The 23,844-nt window shown below is 44.1% G+C and overlaps 1 protein-coding gene across 9 annotated transcripts; it reads left to right on the top strand.

Moving 5' to 3' along the window:
* Nucleotides 1–260: 260 nt before the first annotated feature.
* Nucleotides 261–23,503, top strand: LOC116501390 (immediate early response 3-interacting protein 1-like). 9 transcript variants are annotated; one of them, XR_004254417.1, is made up of 6 exons: nt 372–392; nt 800–1,336; nt 4,165–4,343; nt 5,534–5,661; nt 10,641–10,742; nt 23,477–23,503. XR_004254417.1 is itself a non-coding variant. In XM_032206915.1 (5 exons), the coding sequence occupies exons 2-5, from the start codon at nt 4,297–4,299 to the stop codon at nt 21,646–21,648; spliced, it is 462 nt and encodes a 153-aa protein (XP_032062806.1). In that variant the 5' UTR covers nt 1,344–1,579; nt 4,168–4,296; the 3' UTR covers nt 21,649–21,667. The 9 variants fall into 9 exon arrangements, 3 of the variants coding, with proteins under 3 accessions (XP_032062808.1, XP_032062806.1, XP_032062807.1); XR_004254414.1 differs by lacking the exon at nt 372–392 and having other exon boundaries at nt 480–1,336; nt 4,168–4,343; XR_004254412.1 differs by lacking the exon at nt 372–392 and having other exon boundaries at nt 480–1,336.
* The last annotated feature ends 341 nt before the right edge of the window (nt 23,504–23,844 follow it).

The following is a 23,844-nucleotide window of genomic DNA, read 5'->3' as shown; positions in this document are numbered from 1 at the left end:
CACAGGACATCGCAAATGTAGCATATATTCATTCTTAATCAATCGCTCTCTAACTTCTAATCCCATGTTTCAGTAGGTTGATAGTTGGACTAGACGATTTTGGAGGGCTTTTCCAACCCTAATGACTCCATGATTCACTCAGGCTGCGGAGCGGGCCCCGTTCCCCCCACAGCCACCCGTTTGCCGCTATGGCAACGGTAGGGCGGGGCCGCCATTTTGTGTCCGCCCCATCGGGGCCTCCTTATCCTTCAACGTCCCACTCGAGCGCCACTCCCTCCTTTTGGCGCGTCGCGGCGGTGTCATGGCGTTCACGCTGTACTCGCTGCTGCAGGCCGGGCTGCTCGTCGTCAACGCTGTCGCCGTGCTGCACAAGGAGCGCTTCCTCCGCAACGGTGAGTCGCCGCTACCCTGCCCGCCCTCAGCGCCGCCAGCCCCGGGCCCCGTCCTGTCCCCCCCCCCCCCCCCCCCCCCCGCCACGGTCCCGGGCCCCGTCTCTGAAGATGGCGGCTGGGCTCCTGTCACTGCTTTGTGTCCCCTTTTTCTATTCCCTTCTTGTTGTTTCCTTCCCCTTCTCCCCTGTATGTTTCTGAGCTGTTTTGAGAGAGGGAGTTAGGAGAATCTTATCAAGTAGTGATAGAGCGCTGACCACATTAAATTAGGATGCTACTTAGTGTCTTTGCTAATTATGGTGCATTGTGCAAATTAACTAAAGCAAGAAGCCTTGGGCCCCTTACCAAGGCCAGTCTCCTAATAAGAGTGTGAGCCTATCTTAAGAAACTGGCAGAAACTGGTCCTGCAGATGGACAAGAGCCAAGGAGCAACTGAGTCTGCGCAAAGACAAGATGTCAACCATCAGTGATGAGGAAGAGTCATCAATCTTCATCCCCACGACCCCCGAGGGCCACCACCAGGAGACACTGCGCAAGTGCAGATGGGAGGAGTTTATGGAATTGACTCCTTGGAACTAACTTTAATACGAAGCGGGGACAGGTTATGAATATGTACAGCCGTATTGTGAAACTTCATGCATATGTAACTCTTTACTGCATAGAACCAAGGCAAGTTGCCGCGTCAGGTGCGCACGACTTTGGCGGGACTACCCCCTGTGCTGCCCAGCGCCGAATAAACATACCTACTTTACAGTCTTATTGATTGTGGAGTCTGTTTTCCTCAAGTCAGTTTGGTGAGCCAGCCAGGAGACACTCTGCTCGGCTGTGGGATTGACTGCAGAGTGGACGCCCCTAGGTGCACCCCGAGTATTTTCCTCGGAGGAGCCTCCACTATCAGCCGCACACTGCGGAAGCAGACAAAAACCTCCTGAAGCCACAGACAAAAGGTATGTTTTACAGTAGAGGAAGGGCCTGTAAGTCGTACGCGTGGACAGGGCAGCTGGTAAATCACACAGAGACATCTGGCGTGCAGCACAGTCCCCATATGGGAGGAGGGTACTCTACAGGCTGACCGGTAGAGCGGCCACTAGCGATCTTGGGAGTAGATTGAGCAAATCCGAGGTTACTGCTGCATCCCAGTTTTGGGAGCCAGGACGGACCTGCTAACGACTATAAGAAGCAGGAGAAGGGTAAGCGGGCCTCTCACAATTGTGACAAGGTTATCTGGATGATATTTGCAGCTGCTGGAGGGATATTAATTGGAGTGGTAATAATTGTATATCTTATTTGGGGATGGCTGGGTATCTCATGTTGAAAGCATTTGTGTAAGCGTATGTGTTTGAGACAAAGTATTGTTGTGAAGTGAATTACTCCACGAGGAACACGGTCAGAGACGATACAAACCAGTTTGGTTATTGTTTTAAGTGATATATTCTTGTGGTATGAACGAGAAGTGCAAGGGGCCTCTCTGTGTGATTGCATGATTGTGCTGTGTGAGTGAGATGCAGCATCGCTGCAAAGCGAATGCAGAGTTCCGATCCGCGATTCCATATTCTCCGTGAGGGGATCGGCCAGAGACGAACAAAACGCATGACAGACCGAAAAGAAGTGGTGTTTTATCCAAGTGTTGGCTGGTGGTGCCCGATATACGGGCCTGGCAGTGCATCTTGTAATCCTATTTTTGTTCTTAAATACATAAATGCATATATTTATTAAATAAATAAATAGGAGGGGGGCTGACTGATTATCAAAGCGGTAGAATGGAGAGTCACTTCTTTAGTGGTTCGGGCCTGAGCTCTGAGAATTTGGTAAGAAGGGGGAGAGCAAATTTATTTAGGCCTCAATACTTTTTTTAACCCCCATATTGACAGATATGCAGAAGTGATTCCTTGTTTTGTGTGGGCTTACTAACAAAGTGCATGAGAAAAATTGTCATTCGGTTTGAAATTCAGTCCTGTTGAAATGAAAGTTTTGTGGAAAAGGTGGTATTGTTTGTCTAGAAGACAGAAGGCTGAGTGCTTCAGGTGTTTTCCTGAAGCCCTGTGGATTTATGATTGGAACAGGGCTCATTAACAATATGAAATAGTAAAGTTTGTATGCGGAAGGAAGAGTTTAATCCCAGAGAACTGGGACATTTGGGAAGAAGATTAGGAAAAGATAGTAAAAACCCGCAGTAAAAAGGTTTGCGTGGAAATTGAAACAAGGGACAGTAACTAATATAAATAAATAAAAGGGAATGAATGGGAAATCAAGGAAATGGGTAATATCCAAAACAAAGACGTTTTAAAGAAAGCCTCCTTGGGTGCATATTGGCACGTTGGAAGGATATTGTTAGAACTGGGGGCACAGAAAGCAAGAGGACTTTCATTAAGTATTGCAATCAATGTTGGCCACTACATAAGCTAAACGGCCACTTTATGGACCAATCGACTATAACACTATCTTGCAAATAATGTTGGTTTTGAGGAGAGAAGGGAAATAGGATGAAATGTTGTCAGCATCTTGGATGGAAAAGGCGTGGAATTAAGTTGGCCCCTGACTGAGCCTTTGGTGTTGGCATGACAAAAGCACAGGCTGGAGAAAGATAAAGGAAGGGTTAAAAGGGTTGTCGAAGGTGTTAAAGGTGTGGCATGTAGTATTTGACAGAGCTGTTTGAAGTTGAATGAGCAGGGAAAGAGGATGTAGGAATGTTAATAGTTCTGCCTCAACCCGAGGCCGAGATCTCAAAATCACGGGTGTGAGCCCTCTGGGGCAGAGGGACCATGATGGGTCCCAGAGAGTTGTCACGGAAACAGAAAAGCAGTTAACTCTTAAAACAACCTTGAGTTCATGTGTGAGCTCAGATTGCCAGTGGGACCGCTCAGGGAACTATTAACGATTGCATTCCCCTGACCGACCCCCCACTGAGACCCTAATCACCCCGGAAATAATGAACGGTTATGTAAATACCAAAATCTGGTTAAATTGGGAATTGAGAATCTGCTCCAACAAGGTCCAAAAGAAACCCCTATGGAATTTTTGGACCAACTTCAAAATGCAATGGAAAACAAAACAAAACAAAAAGAATTTGGACCTAGCTTCAGAATACAAACAGAGGCAATTGGCTAGCCTCTTTCTAGGGCAAATGGCCCCTGATATCAGAAAGAAATTGTCCTAGGCTGCAAAATAAATTTACAACAGTCAGGAATGACGGGGACCTGGGGCATCTACCCTAGCAGGTCCACTAGTTGAAGAAAAACTAGGAAACGAAGAGAGAGGCTGGAATTTTTTGTTGGTTAAGGGAGCTTCTTTCCGTGTTAAGTAGTCTGTAAATGTAAGAGGAACAACTGGCCAACAGGAAAAGGTGTTTTTTTTTTTGTTGTTGTTGTTTTTGTTGTTTTTCTTTTTGCAATGCTTGAAATTTAAATTGGGGAAAAATGATTGGAATTACAAAATGGGAAAAACAGACAAGTTTGGTTCACGGTACTAGATTTACAGGCTGCCTTTTTCTGCCTTCCTGTGGCAACTGAAAGCCAGAAACTCTTTGCCTTTGAATGGGAAAATCCTAATAGAGGATGGGAAACTCAGCTTACTTGGACGGTGTTACCACAGGGGTTCAAGAATAGCCCCACCATATTTGGCACTGTGATCTTGAAGCTTGAAAGACCCCTTTGGGAAAAGGGGACATTGTTGCAACACACAAATGATAGCCACTGAAGAAGAAAAGGAATGTGTATAATGGACTATTAATTTACTAATTTTTTTTTTTTTTTCGGCACTAATACTGTGAACCCAGCAGCCTCTTTCCTTAGTAACAGAGTTTCCAGATTACCCATTCATGATTGCATCAAGACCACGGACACGGTATACTCCAGCTGACCAGACTTAAAGGATACACCCCTAGAAGATGCGGAGGATTGGTATATAGATGGCAGCAGCTTCATCCGCCAGGAATTTCGCCTCACAGGATATGCGGTAACAAACATCAGCCCAAAGGTGGAAATCATTGCCTTGATAAGAGCTTTTGAGCTGGCAAACATTTGGACAGATTTGAAATATGCCTTTGGTGTGGTGCATGCACACGGGGCAATTTGGAAGGAGAGAGGACTTTTATCTTCCTCAATTAAACATGCAGAAGAGATATTGCAGTATACCTGCCTACATCAAGGAGGGGATACTGATATTGAAAGGGAAAATAGAATGGCTGATGCAGGAGCCAAAGGGGTAGCAGAACGGGCATCTGAGAGTCAAATTTTGGCATTAGTATCAGGAACAGAAAACCAGGCATTAACAAAAGCTTTCGAAAATGAGTAGAATACTCTAAGATGTAAACGGAAAATCTTACCTACAGGTTTAACATAAATAACTGTCCTGGTTTCAGTTAGGACAGAGTTAATTTTCTGATGGGAGAATTGTGATACCATATTAAATTGAATGGTAATTGGAGAACATAATAAAGCATGCTGGGGAGCTGAAGTAGTGTAAGAGTTTTTAAATAGCAAATGGATAGGGCCTAATTTGTATACCATTGTTAGACAGGTATAAAAGTAATCAAGCTCCAAACAGCGGTAAATTATTTTTTTTTGAACTCCCAAGAAAAGGGGGTATCAGTATTTGTCGGTATTAACTGACACCTTTTCAGGATGGCCAGAAGCATTCCTGACCAGAACAGCCAAGGCTCTGGAGGTAATTACAAGAAATAAAACCTCATTTTGCAGTTTCAGCAACTATATCCTCTGACAGGGGCAAAAGTGGTACAACAAATTAGCTGCCATTTGGGTATAGACTGGCAACTTCATACCACATATTGCCCTCAGTCGAGTGGCCAAGTAGAAAAATGAACCACTTAATCAAACAGAAAATTGTGAAATTGGGACAAGAATCAAGTTTGGTCTGGCCTCAGTCTATTCCTTTAGCCCTTTTGCATATACCAAGGGCAAAGGAAGGGCTAAGCTCCTTTGAAATCTTATATGGATGACCCTATGGAATACAAAGAGGAATATCCATGCAAGCTGGGGATGAACCCATGACCTCCTATATGGTGGTCTTAGGTAAACAGCTTAATGAAATTGGAAAGCATGTGAGTGGGACTCCGGGTAGAGGGTTAGATGGACCACTGCACAATAGACAAGCTGGAGGTTATGTACATGTAAAGTGTCTTGCAGAGAAGACCTTGGAACCTCAGTGGGAAGGACCGTTCCAGGTCACAGAGATCAGAATCAAGGAGCAGAATGCCTGGATCCATCACACCAGAGTGAAAAAGGCACCCAAGACCCCATGGAACATTACTCAGGTGTGACCTGGAAGGTTACGTTTCTCACAGTCTTAATGGTATCGTTGGTCAAGGAAACTGAACAGTGGGTGCACAATACCTATGTGAAACTCACCCAGGCAGTGAGTGATAGTTTCAACCTTTCTGACTGTTGGGTGTGCACACTGCTGCCTAGAGGCAACCTAGAATTCCCCATATGGGGCATACCCAGTATGAGTTGGACATTGACCTTTGCGCACGCAAGAAATGGAACATGTCCATTTGGCAAGGATGATTGCGAACATCTAGGGGAGAGATCTGAACTACTCCCATGCGAAAATGTTAACATGTAACTTTTAATCTTACTAAAACTTGAGATTATGGTGTAGGTGTCACAATATGTGCTGATAAAAAGGATACGAACTCAGAATCTCATAGCCTCAATTCTCTCGCGCAAATTTGCAAGCTACAAAAAGGATTCTATTGGCTATGTAGAGATGGGCGTGCTAGAAAAGCTTACCCTTAAATTGGAAGGGTCATTGTATCGGGGGCTGTCTTAGCCCTTGTGTTGGGTCTGTCTGAGCTGGAGTCACCTTTTCCCTGCAGCAGCCCACACAGTGCTGTGCTCTGCACTCATAGCTGGAACAGCACTGATATCACTCCAGTGTTGTGTCTATTGCTGCATAGTGCTGGCACAGCATCAGGACTCCTTCCAAGCCCCCAAGAGCCAGCAGGCTGGGGGTGGGCAAGTGATGGGGAGGGGACATCGCCAGGGCAGCTGACCTAAACCAACCAAAGGGATGCTCCATAACACCTGATGTCACACTCAGCAATAAAAAGGGGGGGGCTCTCATGGGGGAGGGGACTGTTCCTCCTGAACAACCACTACGCGTTTTGAGGCCCTGCTTCCCAGGACGTGGCCGAATATCGCTCGTTGATGGGAAGTAGAGAATAATTTTTTTTTCCCCTCTCTCTGTGCTTCCGCGCGGACTTATTGTTTCTTTTGTTTCTTTTTTCTCCCCATTCCCTTTCCCTTTAATTAAACCTTTCTCATCTCAAACCTCGAGTTCTCTGTGTTGTATTTTCTCCCCCTTCCTCTTTGAGGAGAGGGGGAGTGAGAGAGCGGTTGTGGTGGAGCTTGGCTGCCCACCTGAGTAAAACCACCACAGTCTTTTTTGGCGCCCAACGTGGGGCTCGAGGGTTAAGAAAACAATAGCATTGGTTGAAGTATTTACAACTAACATACTGGTAGTCACAATGTTCGGTTTTCTGTTAATATTTTTCTGTGTGACTATGTTGTATGTAGTCCATTCCCTGTTCTCTTTTTTCCTTTACATCCGATCGGAGAAAGTGTTGAAGTCTGTGCTTGGTTTCTTTATCATGTTGTGCTGTAACATGCTGGCCTTCAGTTTTGTCTGGTACTCAGGCCCTGCACTGTTATCTTCCTGGTCTCCTGGAGATTATCTTTTTGGAAATATTAAGAATTACAGCATCTTCTTTTTTGCCCCTAGCAGTCAATCAGTGAATAATATCGGGGGTGGTGCCTTCTACTTTTCTCCCTGTGGGCTAATTACAGCAGCCTTTGAGTATTTTGGATACCCTTGGTCGGATATTATCCTCCTATTACTAGTTCTAGTGTTTGTCTTCTTCCCCAAGGTAAAGCAGTTTATTAAGAATATTATCCAAGGACCTGTCCCCAGACAAAGTAGTTGTGGGGGGCAAGGTGTGTGGGGGGATTTGGGCAGGTACCTATCACGGTTTTCTCCTCCAATGGTTCTTAACTTCACCCCTGAACAAGTGCAAAATCCAAGAAAACTGGTAGAATGTTTGAAAGATGTATGCCCTGACCCTGGCAATACTAGAGAACTCCACCAGCTTGCTGCACTCTGCTGGGGTCTGGCTTACGCCTATCAAATGTCAATTAACATTGCCCAGCACCCTCAAGGGGATAGGGAAGTTCCTGAATTTGATGATGAGATAGCACACACTATGACCACCCCAGAGGACCAACCATCTATGGTATCAGTCGCCCCTATAGTAAAGACAAAACAGTGGAAACGGAGATCAGGTCGTTTAGCAAGGGAAGAAGCTCCTCCTAAGGATGAGGGAGAAGAGGAAAAGGCAGGCAGCTCTAAAGCAGCATCATCACGGCAACATCAGGGAGAAGAGACTGAAATCATAGATGAATCAGAAACTACTCGATCTCTATCCTTGAGTGAGCTGTGAGAAATACGAAAGGATTTCAATCGTCATCCAGGTGAGCACATCCTCACCTGGCTGCTTCGATGCTGGGACACTGGGGCCAATAGCCAACAGCTAGAAGGCAATGAAGCCAAGCAGCTGGGATCCCTCTCTAGAGAAAGGCTCATTGATAGAGTAATTGGGAGAGAGGCACAAGTTCTCAGCCTCTGGAGGCGAATCCTAACGGCTGTGAAAGAAAGGTATCTCCACAAGGAAGATATTGTATACCAAGTAGGCAAATGGACCACTATGGATAAGGGCCTCCAGCAGCCGCAGGAATTAGCTGTGCTGGAGATGCTTTATAGTGATTTAAACAATGCCCAGACACCTAAAGACCCTGATGAAGTCCAATGCACAACATCCATGTGGCGGAAGTTTGTACGGGCTGCACCCTCATCACCTGCCAGCACACTGGCAGCAATGGATTGGGAGGAGGGGATGTGGATAACGTGTCCAACCAACACTGTATTGAACCTAGAAATAGTGAAAGAATTTACTAACTTTTTAGAAAAGGGGGGACTGAGAGAGGGAGTGAGGAGAATCTTATCAAGTAGAGATAGAGCACCGATGGCATTAAACTAGGCTGCTACTTAGTGCCTTTGCATTGTCTATGGTGCATTGTGCAAATTAACTAAAGCAAGAAGCCTTGGGCCCCTTACCAAGGCCAGTCTCCTAATAAGAGTGTGAGCCTATCTTAAGAAACTGGCAGAAACTGGTCCTGCAGATGGACAAGAGCCAAGGAGCAACTGAGTCTGCGCAAAGACAAGATGTCAACCATCAGTGATGAGGAAGAGTCATCAATCTTCATCCCCACGACCCCCGAGGGCCACCACCAGGAGACACTGCGCAAGTGCAGATGGGAGGAGTTTATGGAATTGACTCCTTGGAACTAACTTTAATACGAAGCGGGGACAGGTTATGAATATGTACAGCCGTATTGTGAAACTTCATGCATATGTAACTCTTTACTGCATAGAACCAAGGCAAGTTGCCGCGTCAGGTGCGCACGACTTTGGCGGGACTGCCCCCCCAAAGCTGGGACTACCCAGCCCAGCACTGAATAAACATACCTACTTTACAATCTTACTGATTGTGGAGTCCGTTTTTCGCAAGTCAGTTTCCTCTGCCTTGCACCACTCGCTGGAAGGGACCTCTGTGGAGTCACGCTCTGCTTCCCACTGCACCCAAGGCTGGGCATCACTGGCCTTTAGGAGCAAAAATAAACAATCAACAGAAACCAACCATAAAGCACAGAAAAGCCCCAGACAGCCAAGATGTTCGGTGTCCCAGGAGATGACCTGAGATGGAGATGACCTCTCATCCAAGGTTTCCTGATGAGGTTTTCCATTTTGTGACTCCTCACTCAGAGTCCTGGTTGCTCTAAGTCAGGCCGAAGCGGGAATTTGGGCAGGAGTGACATTTCTTGGCCCTTCCGCCTGCCCCCTGGTGGGACTCAGCTGGGGCTTTGGTTTTACTTGTCCTTTCCTGGAGCTCCAGGAACCCCAAGACGTGTGGGATGATGGAGGGGTCAAGCCCCTCACCAAGCCTGCGTGAGTCTTGGGAATAACCGCAGGCTTATCCAGGTGGGAGCACAGCACCCAGCCTGGTGCTAGCAGAGCAAGAGAGACAAGGAAGGAAAAAGGGGTGAAAGAGAAGGAAATCGCTCCCAAGCTGTCTCTGGAGGAAAGAAATTCACAGGTTGCACCGTGCATCTCTGCACAGGGTCAGTCCCTCCTATGTCTGCCCTGCTCATCCCCAAATGTGTAAGGGTTGTGAGCAGCGGGACCAAAAATACGCAGTCCTATTGCTGGGGGATGGTGCTGTGCTCTGTCTCCTTGTAGCTCATCTCCCCACTGCCTTGGCAGGGAAGGCTTCTCATGCCCTCCTGTTTTTGTGTTTTCCTGGGGTTTTGTGTTTTCCACTCCTGTTGGTGTGGTGGCATTTCATACCGAAGTATGAAACCTGCCTCACTGCTTGCTTTATGTTTGTCTGTGCTCAGAGAATTAAAAATGTCCCTGCAGGCAGTCTGCATGATTTAGAGAAAGCCATTTTAAACCTTCTGATGTTTTCTTAGTGACTCCTTGTGCATCCTGACACTGTTTGCCTTTAAACATCACTACACACTAAGCAAAGCCAATTCAGGCTGTTTCCAGTGGCACTCAGCTCTGTTGTTCTTTGACAGGCAGGCCAGCCACAGATAGCCCATCTCTAAATGTTCATTCCCATCACAATGTTTGTCAACACTGGCTCAGTTGCTGAGCTGCCACCCAAAAAGTTTGAGTCATTTCTGTAGCACTTCAGAAAATCATCGTCCCAGTTTGGAATTTGTTCTGTTTCCATTGTGTAGCTCGTTTCTGAAGTGTTGCTTCATACCCAGCAATTACTTGTTCTTTTATCTTCTGGTAAAGGCCTGTGAGCAGATGTAGGCAATCTTTTTAATATTATTTTGGCGGATGCTTTTCTAAAGTCCAAATAAACTCACTTGGTTCTCTGTCATGCAGAGAATAGTAGTATATTAAAAAGGTAAGGGTTTCCTTTGCAGAAACATTGATCTCTTGTTACCGTTGCGTTCATTAAGATGTTTAACAGTTTGTGGTATATTGTTTCAAGCAATAGAATCTGAAATGAAGCTAATTGGTTTGTAGTTTGCTTTTCTAATGTTAGTGATAAACTCAACCATACTCAAGGTAGATCACTCGTTAATATCGCTGATAGCGTTTGTTGAATGGCTTCGTTTTTTTGTTGTTGTTAACATGGCTGCCTATTTTCATGTGACACAGTTGGCTGGGCAAGTGATCAAGGGATTGGAGGATTTGGAGACGCACCAGGAATTAAAGCACAGCTAATGAACCTCGTTCAATCTGTACGAACCGTTATGAGAGGTAAGATGATGATGATCGTTTGTTTAAACTCTCATCTGTGAAGTTTTGTTTCTGTGCTTTAATGACATAATGCCGGCATGTGTCTCTTTCTTTTACCAAACAGCTGCTCTCTCTGCTTGTCATCCAGTCTGTCCTTCTTTTTTCTCCACTTCCAGAAAAAATCCCAGTTTCCTTCTTTTTCTAATACTGGTGTGGTACGAGTTCACAGTCCAAAGCTATGGTGGTGGAAGGGAAGTGGGGCACATCCGTCCATCACACACCAGCATACACCCCTGAGCCCTTTGTGTACTTTTCTCTCCAGAAGAAAGCTTCTGACGAGACAAGCTGGGGGCTGTCACTGCTCTGGTGGTGAATCCAGGGGTGTTATCGAGACAGAGAAGGAGAAGAACAGTAACACAAAAATGGAAATTGTCTCTTCAGAGTTGGCGAACTCTGTGGATACAGTGTGCCTGTCAGAAATGTAACTTACACACACCGGGCCAGTCAAATCCACTGTTGAAATCTTATCAGAGCTTTTGTTCATCACTGCAGTATTTTCCAGGACCACTGCATGTGTACCAAGGTCTTTGGAGGAGTAATGTGAGGTGCAGTGCCTGGTGCGACAGAAATGGGATGAAACAAATCATTAGGTATTAGATTAAGCATGAAGAGCTGAAGGGATGAAAGACACGGACTCCTGATGGCTCTTGAACAGAAGACCTTTATTGCCATTTTCCTCCACTACATATACTTTCCCCGTAGCCCCATGCGCTGCCCACACGCCCGAATCTGTCATACAATTGGTTAGAGACCCTCAGACATGCGCCTCAAGCCAGCCAGCAATTGGCCATCTTTAACACTGTAGCCAGGTTAATTTATCTCGACCTTGCTCATGTTTTTGTTTCTACCACTTATTTCCTCATTATCTCTAATTCAGGGACGTGTGAAACAGTGCAAAGCCATCTGTGAGTTCCTTTCCCGCAAAGAGCCATTTGTATTTGAAGCCAAACCAATTAATAACAGGATATAGCTAACAGCAGTACAGAACTGATAGCTGGGGTGCTGGTGATAGAGCTGATTTAATTAATTATGGAGGTGTCCTTTTACACTGCCTCTTATCTTTTCGTCCTTTAACATTAAAAGGGTCTTATCCTCTTCTCCATTTGGCTAGTTGCATTCAAACTAAAGCTGAACAAAATTTTTATTTGAAGGGATTTCTCAAAATATATTACCTATTTCCTCATTATAGAAATACACATCTCAAGGAATGTCTCTTATCTTGTGATTTCTGGTTGTTCTTCCAAAAATGAAAATGTTGTCAGTAGTGAGAAATTAGGGGCTTGGGTCTCTTAATATTCCTTAATAAATTTTCAATATACATATACATATATAAAATCTGGGGAGAGGTCAAAGAATTTGGTTCAGATATAAAACAAAACCAAATGTCATTTCCCTAAAATGGTGTTACCCAAACAAGTGCCCTAGCAGTTCTCTAGCCACCGTTAATGCACCCCACTGTAAGGCTGATGGAGAAAGAATTTGTGTAACCGAGGACCCCAAGACGCAATGGGTTTTGGCAGGCTCTTTCCATGGGCTCCCCTGATTATACTTGGCTCCTGCAGGAATTCCTCACTGCACACATTTCCTTGGTGACCCTGGGTCCTCCCCTGCTGCCACTCACCTCAGGAGAACTTTCACTGCTATGCTGATCACAACCAACAGTAACAGACTGCCACTGAGAGACACTATGATAATGTTATAAGTAATCAGTGATGAACCTTGAAAAGCAGATGGAAACCACAGGTGAGTTTTGCCAACAAGCAGCTTTAGGAAATGCAACCTTTTGCAAAAGGACCCCAGGTTGTCACAGGTTGCACACAGGTCCTTCTGCTGCAAACCATGGACTGAGAGGGGTGACTGACCATCTGTGAGTTAGGAGGGCATTCCTGTCAACTAGTTTTTCTTCAAAAATCTTGCAGCTCAGTTAATTAACTCATGGGTGTTTATCTACCAAAGGACAATCCCAAACTGCTTCACAGAGCTGATGCTGAAACCCAGCCCTATGGATCTAAGGATGGAATAGTGTAGCCCCACACTGCTAGACCACAGCACTGTCATTTCAGATATTATTCACTTTTTTGCAGTAAAGTCATTGCAGGATCCCATATCTTACTGCTTCTCTTGCCAGCACTCTCCATCCACTTCCACCCTTTTCAATTTCAGTTTCCATCCTTTTTGGCTCTTGGGTTTATTTCAAAAATTAATGGTCTGAAATCTGGCTTAGATTTCCCCTTCTACATCCATTTTCGAGTTCCCCACTCCTCTCTTCTGCCACAACAGCTCCTTTCATTTCCATCGTTCTGCCCTCTCTAAAATCCCAACAGCAACAGATCTATGGCTAATTCCTTCCTTCCTTTTGAGCTCATTCACAAAGCTGTATCTGTTAAATCTTGTACATTTGCTAACATTTGATAACATTGCTATTACCTAGAGCCTCTCACTGCTGTTGTCACACAAATAAACACTGCAAAACTGATTTTAAATGCTGATGAAAACAAACAGGAAAGTAAAGCACCTTCTTCCTTGGAAACTAAGGTGGTGTGAAAGCCTTCTTCAGCATCATGGAACATACTGAAAAGGAAAGCCAAAAGACATTCAGATCACAGTTCAAAATAATGTTTATTTTAGATCCGTTTATGACCTCTGAATATTTCACCATCTCTAATGTGAATGATCTTTACAACTTCCTAGTGATATTGGAACTTTATGCTATTAGACATTTTGCAGATTGGGAATCAAAGCATAGAGGGGACAAGTCCTAGAGACAGAATTTAATCTGACATCAAAAAACTGAATGTTTCTCTTAAGGTAATAAACCTCCCCAGCTGCCTTGAGTTTGACTGCATATTTCCCTACATCATCTAATCTTGGCACGGCCAAAGGCCAGGCATCACACTCTAGCCCAACCCTAGCTGCGACATTGTTCGTCTATACCCCTCAAATGGATGCAGTCAGGTAGGCTCCTAATAAAGCACACTGACAGCTCCAACACTTCTAAAATGATGGTGGACCAATGTGCAGAACTTCTTCCCCCTCCACCCAGTGAGCACGGGCTTGGCACACCTGGCCAGGATGTGAGAAGCTCGGGCTGAGGCCACACAAACATCTCCACCTGCGACAAAGCCAGATGGGAAGCTTTGCCCTTCTCTTCTGTGCTGCCCCTACAATTTGCTAGTGAGCCTTCAGTGCTGCTAGTGGAGTGATTTATGGGGTCAGGGCTGGAAACAAGACTGCATGAAGCAGACAGACCCCAAACATGCAAAAGCCATAGAATACAATACACAAGCAGTGCTGCAAACAGACATCACAACTTCAGCTCACTTTTACCTAATCCCAGCCAATTTGCCCCAGGATACAGAGGGAGACTTTAGGAGAAAAGGTAACTGAGTCCAGGTTTCTCAAGCTCAGGTTTATACATTTTCCTTTACTGTCTCTAGAGGTTTTACTGCCTAACTCCTCTAAAAAAGCTTCAGCCATCACATAGGAAAGTAAGAAGGAATGAACAGCAACTAGACAGAAAGATAATGGGGGCTCAACACGCAATTTCTTGCTCTCTGTCAAACAATAACATTATTTTACCACAGCCACATTGCCTATTACCAACCCCTCGCCCAAACACTGAATGTCTCAGAATGGTGAGTGAAGTTCTCTTCACAGCAAGTCTGGGAGGTAGGGATGTGTTATTAACCCTACTGTCGAGGTGGGAAAACTGAGCCTAACAATTGGTCTTGTATCCGTCAGAGATACCTTTCTCAAGTCGGATTCAGGTGTCACTTTGTATTCATATTGCCACACTAACACATAGACACAGACATGCTGTTGTGGTTTAACCCGGCCGGTTAAACACCAGCTAAACACCACACAGGCGTTCGCTCACCCTCCCCCCTCCCTATCTGGGATGGGGGAGAGAAATAGGAAAGTGAAGCCTGTGAGTTGAGATAAAAACAGTTTATTAAGACAGGAAAATAATAACAATAATAATGATAATAGCACTACTACTAATAATGTGTAAAAAACAAGTGATGCACAGTGCAATTGCTCACCACCTGCTGACCGATGCCCAGCCTAACCCCAAGCAGTCCGGCCCCCTCCCCCGGCTAGCCACCCCTATCTATTGTTTAGCATGACGTCAGATGGGATGGAATACCCCTTTGGCTAGTTCGGGTCACCTGTCCTGGGTCTGTCCCCTCCCAGCTCCTGCTGCACCCCCAGCCTGCCCGTTGGCAGGACAGAGCAAGAAGCTGAGACGTCCTTGGCTTGGTGTAAGCACTGCTCTGCAACAATTAAAACATCAGGGTGTTATCAGCACTCTTCTCATCCTAAGCCAAAACATAGCACCCTACCAGCTACTAGGAGGAAAATTAACTCTGTCCTAACTGAAACCAGGACACATGCGCACGCTATTTCCACTTGCATGTGTGATGTACAGACTTCGGTTCATTATTTCATTCTATTCTAGCCCCTTTTCTGAATAGAAATGGGGAACCACAGGTTGTTTGTATCCTGATGACATCCAGTTAATAAATACATTAATAAATTGTCTGCCACTGTGTTCTTAGGTATCAAAAGAACTTGTATCTAAAGTCTTATATCTTGCACTTTCAATTCTACTCTCTTTAATAACTACTCTCAATAAACTTGCATTAAAATATAATTGTTGTGAAAAATCTGTGTAGCCACAGGTTGCGTAAGAAAATGTAGATGCCTGAATAAAATACAACCCCATAGGAAAAAATATCCAAGCCAAAGCCATGCTCACATTTATATGAGGAATGATATCACCTCTGAAATGATGCTTAGACTTGAATTACTGCATATGACAAGCATCAGCATATGACAAGCAGCAACTCCTTTCGTAAAGCTTGGACAACAAAACCAAGCAGCGTAATTTTGCAGCTAAAGAGACTGTCCAGGCTTTGCCTCTTCTCAGTTCATGTATGTGTGCATGTCTGTGAACAAGATGAAATGTTGTCTGAGGAGCTGTTTCAGGATGTCAGGTGAAATTTCCCCTGTGTGGTGGTTTTACTTGGGTGGGCGGCCGAGCTCCACCACAACCGCTCTCTCACTCTCCCTCCTCAAAGAGGAATGGGGAGAAAATATGATGAAAAGGGCTCAAGGGTTGAGATAAGGGCAGGGAGATCACACAGTAATTATCGTGATGGGCAAAACAGACTCGGCATAGGGAGATAGTAAGATTTATTGCCTATTACTAACAAGCTAGAGAAGTGAGAAACAAAGTAAAGAAAACAAAAGCACCTTCCCCCCATCCGCCCTCTTCCACCTCCTCCCCCTGAGCAGCACAGGGGAACAGGGGTTTATGGTCAGTCTATAGCGCTTCTTCTCCTCCGCTCTTTCTCAGTCACTCTCATCCCCTGTGCTGTGGGGTCCCTCCCACGGGATGCAGTCCTTTCCAAACAGATCCAGCGTGGGCTTCCCACAGGCAGCAGCTCTTCAAGAACTGCTCCAGATATGGGTCCATACCACGGGGTCCATCCCTCAGGAGCAAACTGCTCCAACCTGGGTCCCCCAGAGGCAGCAGCTCCTGCCAGGTCACCTGCTCCTGCGTGGTCTCCTCTCCATGGGCTACAGGTCTGGCCCAGAATCTGCTCCAGCAGGGGTCCTCCACAGGCCGCAGCCTCCGTCAGTGCAGGTCCACCTGCTCCACTGTGGTCCTCACCACAGGCCGCAGGGGACTTCTGCTCCGGCACCTGGAGCACCTCTCCCCCTCCTTCTTCACTGACCTTGGCGCCTGCAAGGCTGTTCCTCACTCCTCTCACTCTCCCAGCTGCTGTGTGGCGCAGCGTTTTTTTCCCTGTCTTAAATATGCTCTCTCAGAGGTGCAAACAACATCACTTATTGTCTTGGCTCTGGTGATATAGTATAAACTCATTTTAGGATAGAATAAAGCTTGTGGTTTGATATTGTATAAACTTACTTTAGGATAGAATAAAACTCGTGATTAAAAGTTAGCAAGGACAAAGTAAACAACATCTTGTTATCCGTAGACCTTCTGTTACGTTTAAGCATTTTGTTATTTGAAAACACCCCATTATCCGTTAACACTCAGTCAGGCTGAGACTTGAGATAACTTGAGTCAACTGTCTGTTATGTCCTGTTAACTGAGACATCCTGTTATCCGCCGACCCCCAGTTAAACCGAAAGACAACTCAGCATTTTTACAGCCTGGAAAACAACTGATTAAGAAAGTGCATTACGAGGAAGACCTACGGCCTTCCTCCCAAAGACCACTGCCCACATCCTGGAGACCCTGGCCCACAATTCTTGGAAGGCTTTGGGCAAGCGCAAGGACTGATAAGCTAATTAGCATATGAAGCGAGGGTAGGCGGGGTTAGGTAATGAATATGTATAGGTGCTAATTGAATATTCATTGTTTCACTGTATAAATACGAGATAGTTTGTCACTTCAAACATGCACGATAGGCGGAAGGATCCCCTATGCATCCAGCGCTGCAATAAAGAATATACCACTTAAGGAAATTCGGCTTTGATCTATAAATCAATTTGGCACCCCAGATGGGACAACCTCTCTGCAGGACCCGCTGGTCTGCAGGACCCTCCACAGGACCCGCTGGGGACAGGACTCCCTAGGGTACCCCCGGGATTTCCCGGAGGGACTCCTCAACTCACTGGATCACTGCGGAGGCAGGCAAGGACCCCATCATTTTAAGTGAGTATATTCTTTATTCTGGTTTGGTTTTCTGGTAGACCGGTCATCTGGAACTGTCCGTTAAGTCGGAAGGTGATCTTCTGCAGGACAGTATTTGGTATATACTTTGTGGTTAGTACCACAAGTATATCTGGGGACCTTAAGGTCCATCTGGATCTGGAACTGTCTGTAAGTCGGAAGGTGATCTTCTGCAAGGCAGTATTTGGTATATACTTTGTGGTAAGAACCATAAGTATATTTGGGGACCTTAAGGAAAGAGCTCGCTTTAAGGTCCATCTGGAATTGTGTTGCCTATTTTGGTTTTCTGTCTCATGGAGTGTGGTATTTAACTATGGTTATTGTTACTGCGATTTTGGCTGCATTCTTGGTGATAATAATAAGTTTCGTGACGTTGTTATAAGAAAGATATCGTTACAGTGTTACATATTTCAGTTTTCTGACCATCCTGGGAAAATAGGATGGAATGTTGTATACTGATGTTGTTTCAGCATCTGGGAGGGAAAAGGTACGGAATTAAGTTGGTCCCTGACTGAGCCTTTGATGTTGGCATTAGAAAAGTACAGGCTGGAGAAAGATAAAGGAAGTGTTAAAAGTGTTGTTGAAGGTGGTAAAGGTTGTGTGGCATGTAGTATTTGACAGAGCTGTTTGAAGTTGAATGAGCAGGGAAAGAGGATGTAGAAATGTTAACAGTTCTGCCTCAGCCCAGGGCTGAGTGTTGGTGTTGGTGGAGCGTAGACTCCCCGCACACCCAGCACTGTTTACTTGCTTTTTATATACCTTTTAGAAATATTTGTTTTACAGATATTACAAAATTCAGATTGAATTCAGACCTCATTTATAACAGGAAACAAATGGGGATACATAGGTTTTTATATCCACCTGGATCTCCAAAATCTCTATTAGGTCGAGATTTGTTAGAACAATTAGAAGCAGAAATTATCTTTGAAAAAGGGAAAATGGAATTAAGGATAGGAGAAGAACAACTAATAAATGTGTTAAGCCTGGCACTAATATAAACAGACCCTAAAAGTGAAATACCCTTAGAGATCATAAATCGAGTATATCCAGGAGTTTGGGCCACTGAAGTCCCTGGAAGAGCTAAAAATGTGACCCCAATAATTGTTAAATTAAAGCCAGGAGAGAAACCCGTTAAGGTTAATCAATATCCTTTGAGGATAGAAGATAGGAAAGGAATTAAAGAGATAATTGATAGATTTATACAGTATGGATTATTGATTGAATGCGAATCAGAATACAAAACACCCATATTGCCAATTAAAAAGGCAGATGGAAAAAGCTATAGGCTAGTTCAGGATCTGAGGGCCATAAATAAGATCACTGAGGATATACATCCAGTAGTGGCAAACCCTTATACTTTGCTGACTAAATTAAAGAATAGTCAAGTCTGGTTTACCGTACTGGATTTAAAAGATGCCTTCTTCTTCCTACCTTTAGCCACTGAAAGCCAAAAGCTATTTGCCTTTGAATGGGAAAACCCTGACTCAGGCAGAAAGACACAGCTTACATGGACAGTGCAACCTCAAGGATTCAAGAATAGCCCCACCATTTTTGGAAACCAATTAGCAAAGGAACTTAAAACTTGGATACCTCCAGACACTGAAGGGGCTTTGTTACAATACGTAGATGATCTCTTAATAGCTACCAAGACTAAAGAGAGTTGTATTCAATGGACTATAAGTCTCCTTAATTTTCTGGGTTTAAATGGATATCGAGTCTCTCAACAGAAAGTCCAGCTGGTTCAACAACACGTGACCTACTTGGGATTTGAAATTTCGGGAGGTCAGCGAGAACTAGGAACTGAACGTAAGGAAGTCATTTGCCGGTCTCCAGAACCCCAAACGGTAAAGGAGCTACGAACCTTTCTAGGAATGACAGGTTGGTGTCGCCTTTGGATTTATAATTATGGACTAATGGTAAAGCCTCTATATGAATTGATAAAGAGTAACCAGTCAAAGTTAGTCTGGACTGGAGAAGCACGAAACGCCTTTAAACAACTTAAACGAGAATTGATGCAAGCTCCGGCTTTGGGATTACCAGATCTCTCAAAACCCTTTTGGTTGTTTTCTCATGAGAGACAAGGGATAGCTTTGGGAGTACTAGCACAAAGATTGGGTCCCTATAAACGAGCAGTAGCTTACTTCTCTAAACAATTAGATGAAGTAAGTAAAGGATGGCCCGGATGCCTTTGAGCTGTTGCAGCTGTTGTTATCAATATACAAGAAGCTCGGAAGTTTACAATGGGACAGAAAATGACAGTGTTAGTCTCCCATACGGTCTCAACAGTTTTGGAACAAAAAGGAAACCATTGGCTTTCACCACAAAGATTTTTAAAATATCAAGCAATATTAGTAGAACAAGATGATGTGGAAATTGTGGTCACTAATGTCGTAAATCCAGCTTCTTTCCTTAGCGGAACTCTGGATGAACCTATAACTCATGATTGTATAGAAACAATGGAGACTCTGTATTCTAGTCGACCCGATCTTAAGGAAGAACCTTTAGAAGATGCTGATGAATCTTGGTATACTGATGGAAGCAGCTTTGTAAAACAAGGACAACGTAAGGCAGGATACGCTGTTACAACTGCTCAACAGGTAATCGAGTCCAAACCATTACTCCCTGGGACGTCCGCCCAGATAGCAGAGGTAATTGCACTTACATGAGCACTGGAACTAGCAGCAGGAAGGAAAATAAATATTTGGACAGATTCTAAATATGCATTCGGCGTGGTACATGCTCATGGAGCGATTTGGAAAGAATGTGGATTGCTGACTGCTCAGGGAAAACAGATAAAACATGCTGAAAAAATTTTAAAATTGTTAGAGGCTGTAAAACAAACAGAAAAGGTAGCTATCATGCATTGTCAAGGACACCAAAAGGGGAACGCTGATTTTGAAATTGGAAAGCGATTGGCAGATCAGGAGGCTAAACAAGCAGCTGAAATAACTGAGGTGAAGGCATCGTCTTTAATACCAGACGGTAAAATCCAAACTATATACATGAACCAAAAAGCCAAATTATACAAAAGAAGACTTAAAATTAATTGAAGATTTGAAAGGTAAAATGAAACCAGATAGATGGGTATATTTGAAAGATAACTGCGTAATAATACCCTCTAATTTGACATGGCCCATAGTTCTTACAGAACACAATAAAACACATTGGGGAGCTGACACATTGCATAAGAGCATGAGTCGGACATTAGCGGGACGAAATTTATACACAACAATAAAACGAGTAACTCAACAATGTAGCATCTGTTTACGTAACAACCCCAATACTAAGAATAGAATAAAATTTGGAATAATTGGTAAAGGAAATTATCCAGGACAACAGTGGCAAATTGATTTTTCAGAACTCCCTAGAAAAGGGGGGTATCGTTATTTACTGGTTCTGACTGACACGTTTTCAGGATGGCCCGAAGCTTTTCCCTGTCGAACAAAGCAAGAGAAGTGGTTAAATTCTTGTTAAATGAAATAATACCACGCTTTGGGATTCCGGTAGCAATGTCTTCTGAGAGGTTCACATTTTTGTGCACAAGTGGTACAACAGATAAGTAAGATCCTAAAGATAGATTGGCAACTACATACTACTTATAGACTGCAGGCAAGTGGACAGGTAGAAAAAATGAACCATTTAATTAAAAAACAAATAGCTAAAATTGGACAAGGGGCTAATTTGTCATGGCCTCAATCCCTTCCTTTAGCATTACTTGGAATCAGAGTTAAACCTAGAGTAAAAGAGAATTTGAGCCGCTTTGAAATCTTATATGGAAGGCCATATCAATTTCTATTTAGTGGAGAGGATCTAATGCAGTTGGGATCAGAATATTTATATGCTTATATGACTAAACTTCAGAAACAATTAAATAAAGTACATAAATTTGTGTTAGGGACCAGGGCTAGAGGGTTGGATCAACCCATCCACCCCTTTAAGCCTGGGGAATATATATATAGAATAAAGACTTTTTCAGGACAACCCCTCGAGGAAAAATGGAACGGACTGTATCAAGTGTTGCTGACAACTCACACTGCTATCAAGATTAGAGAACAAGCCACTTGGATCCACTGTTCCCGAGTGAAGAAGGCTCCAGGAGCTCCTTGGAAAGTAACACTAGGTGATGATGAACTGAAACTAAAGCTTAGTCGAACAAAATGAGGACATTATGGTCGGGAGTATTTGGTAATACGGTTGGCAGAAAATTTGTTCATAGAATTGTTTTGTTTTTATGGCTTATAGTTGTAATTGTGATTCAAGAAGGTGCCTCTGTGATAATAGAGAATGGAGGGTGGCCTTGAACTAAAGCCGTAACAACAGAGGATAAGAACTTTAATGGAAAGTTAGCAGTTATGGTCATCTGGCGAACAAATGGTAACTATTTATATAAACCATCAGAATGGCGAAAATTAGGAGAAGAGTGGACACAAGATAATGTATCCTTAGCTCTTAGTTGTATGCAAGCACAGTTATGGTTACAGGCAATGGCTGCCTTGATCATTAGGGAAGGAAGTGAAGGCATTTTTCTGGCTAAAGTCCGAAAGGCTGTTTGGGACAATGCCAATGATTTTGAGAAGTTCCAGTCCTTGTGGACCTTGGTAAATTGTACTTATGATCCCATTGTTAACATGGCTACTGCCTTCGTGCTTACTATACGTAATGCCACAGTTTATGTTATCCATCTGATCATTGCACTAGGATTAAACCATGAGAAGACAGTGCTCTATCCTTCGGAGCATAGAACATGGGCACGGATGGAGAATGGGAAATGGCAGTCTGTAAATCTAGAATCATGTGCTACCCAGGAACAACAAGGATTTATTTGTGAAAGCAATACAATTGAGGCTCAGGATGCATGTTTTGACATGGAGCAAGGTATCTGTCACTTTGAAATTCATCCAAATACTAGTCAAAAGACTGTGCTTGTATATGTTGGTCAAGGGGGTGTGTGTTTAAGAACTGCTTGTGATTTTGTAAAAGTAGATAAGGAGAACATAACTCTCCATAGCAAAAATCATTCTAATTTCTGTATTTGTAACTTTGTTAGAATCGTCGGGTGTGATATTCTATATCTGGCACCAGTGGTATCCCATCAGCTGATCAAGTCTAACAACACAATGTATCGTAAGTTATTCACACTAGTGAAGCAACTAGTTAAAAAACAAGACACAAGTCACAACTGGTGGGATACACTCTTTGGATGGTCACCAACTGCAACTGGGATTTTGAACACACTGTGTCACCCGATTATTGTTTTATTGATATTAGTTGGTATAAGTTTAATAGTAGTCTTTTGTATTACTTGTTTGGAATTGGAAATTGTTACAACGAATGTCCATGTTAGCCTCCTTGACAATTGTGCATGGCAAGGTATTGAGGGGTACATATCATAAGACTGGGAAGAAAATTTTCGTATTAAGTAAAAGAATTTACTAGATTTTCCAGAAAAGGGGGGAATGATATTGTATAAACTCGCTTTAGGATAGAATAAAACTTGTGATTAAAATTTAGCGAGAACAAAGTAAACGACATCTTGTTATCTGTTGACCTTCTGTTATGTTGAAGCATCTTTTTATTTGAAAACATCCCTTTATCTGTTAACCCTCTGTTGAGGGATTTCTTGAAACAGCAAAAATCCCATGGCTTGCTGCAGCTGAGCAAACCAAGCTACCAGGGCAACTATGAGAAGTTCCCATGACAGTGTTCCCACATCGCCCAATTGAGGAATTCAGAAAAATATTGTTACCAGTAGCTGGCTTCAAGGACAAGGTCTATGTGACTGCTAAACACAAGGGGGTTGTTTTCTTGCAGGTGGGGTTGTTTTCTTGCAGGTGGGGTTGTTTTCTTGTAGTTGTTTGTCTGAGTGCTTTTGACCAATAATCTTGTGTGAGACACTATCCGCCCCTGTTAAGTTCACTATAAAAGTTAGGCTATTCGGGCAATAAAATGGAGCATGATCTGACTCTACTGGTGTCTGTCGTGCTTTCAGCCGTGCTTCCTGCAACATATGGCGCCCGAACAGGCTGAGACCCGAACAGGCTGAGACCCGAACAGGCTGAGGCCGGGACATCGGAGCGGCGCCGGGAGACCCGAGGCACACGGCAAGCCTACCACCGCACGGAGAGAGCACTGACTGACGTTGCAGGGCTACGGCCAACTACGAGAGACAAAGACAGACCTGGCGGACGCCGGAACACCTTAGAGAGGTTGAAACACTCTACACACCGACCTGTGAGAAACACTCCGTAGCCAATAACTTAGGCTCAGGCGAGGATCTCAGTGAAGTAGTAATTTATTCGCGATTGCAATGGCGGGCGCCCCACAAGCAGGAGAGAGCGCATCTACTAGTTCCAAAAC

The sequence above is a fragment of the Aythya fuligula genome, chromosome W, assembly GCF_009819795.1.
Source record: "Aythya fuligula isolate bAytFul2 chromosome W, bAytFul2.pri, whole genome shotgun sequence".
Taxonomy (NCBI): Eukaryota; Metazoa; Chordata; class Aves; order Anseriformes; family Anatidae; genus Aythya; species Aythya fuligula.
This window is presented reverse-complemented; position numbering and strand designations above follow the sequence as displayed.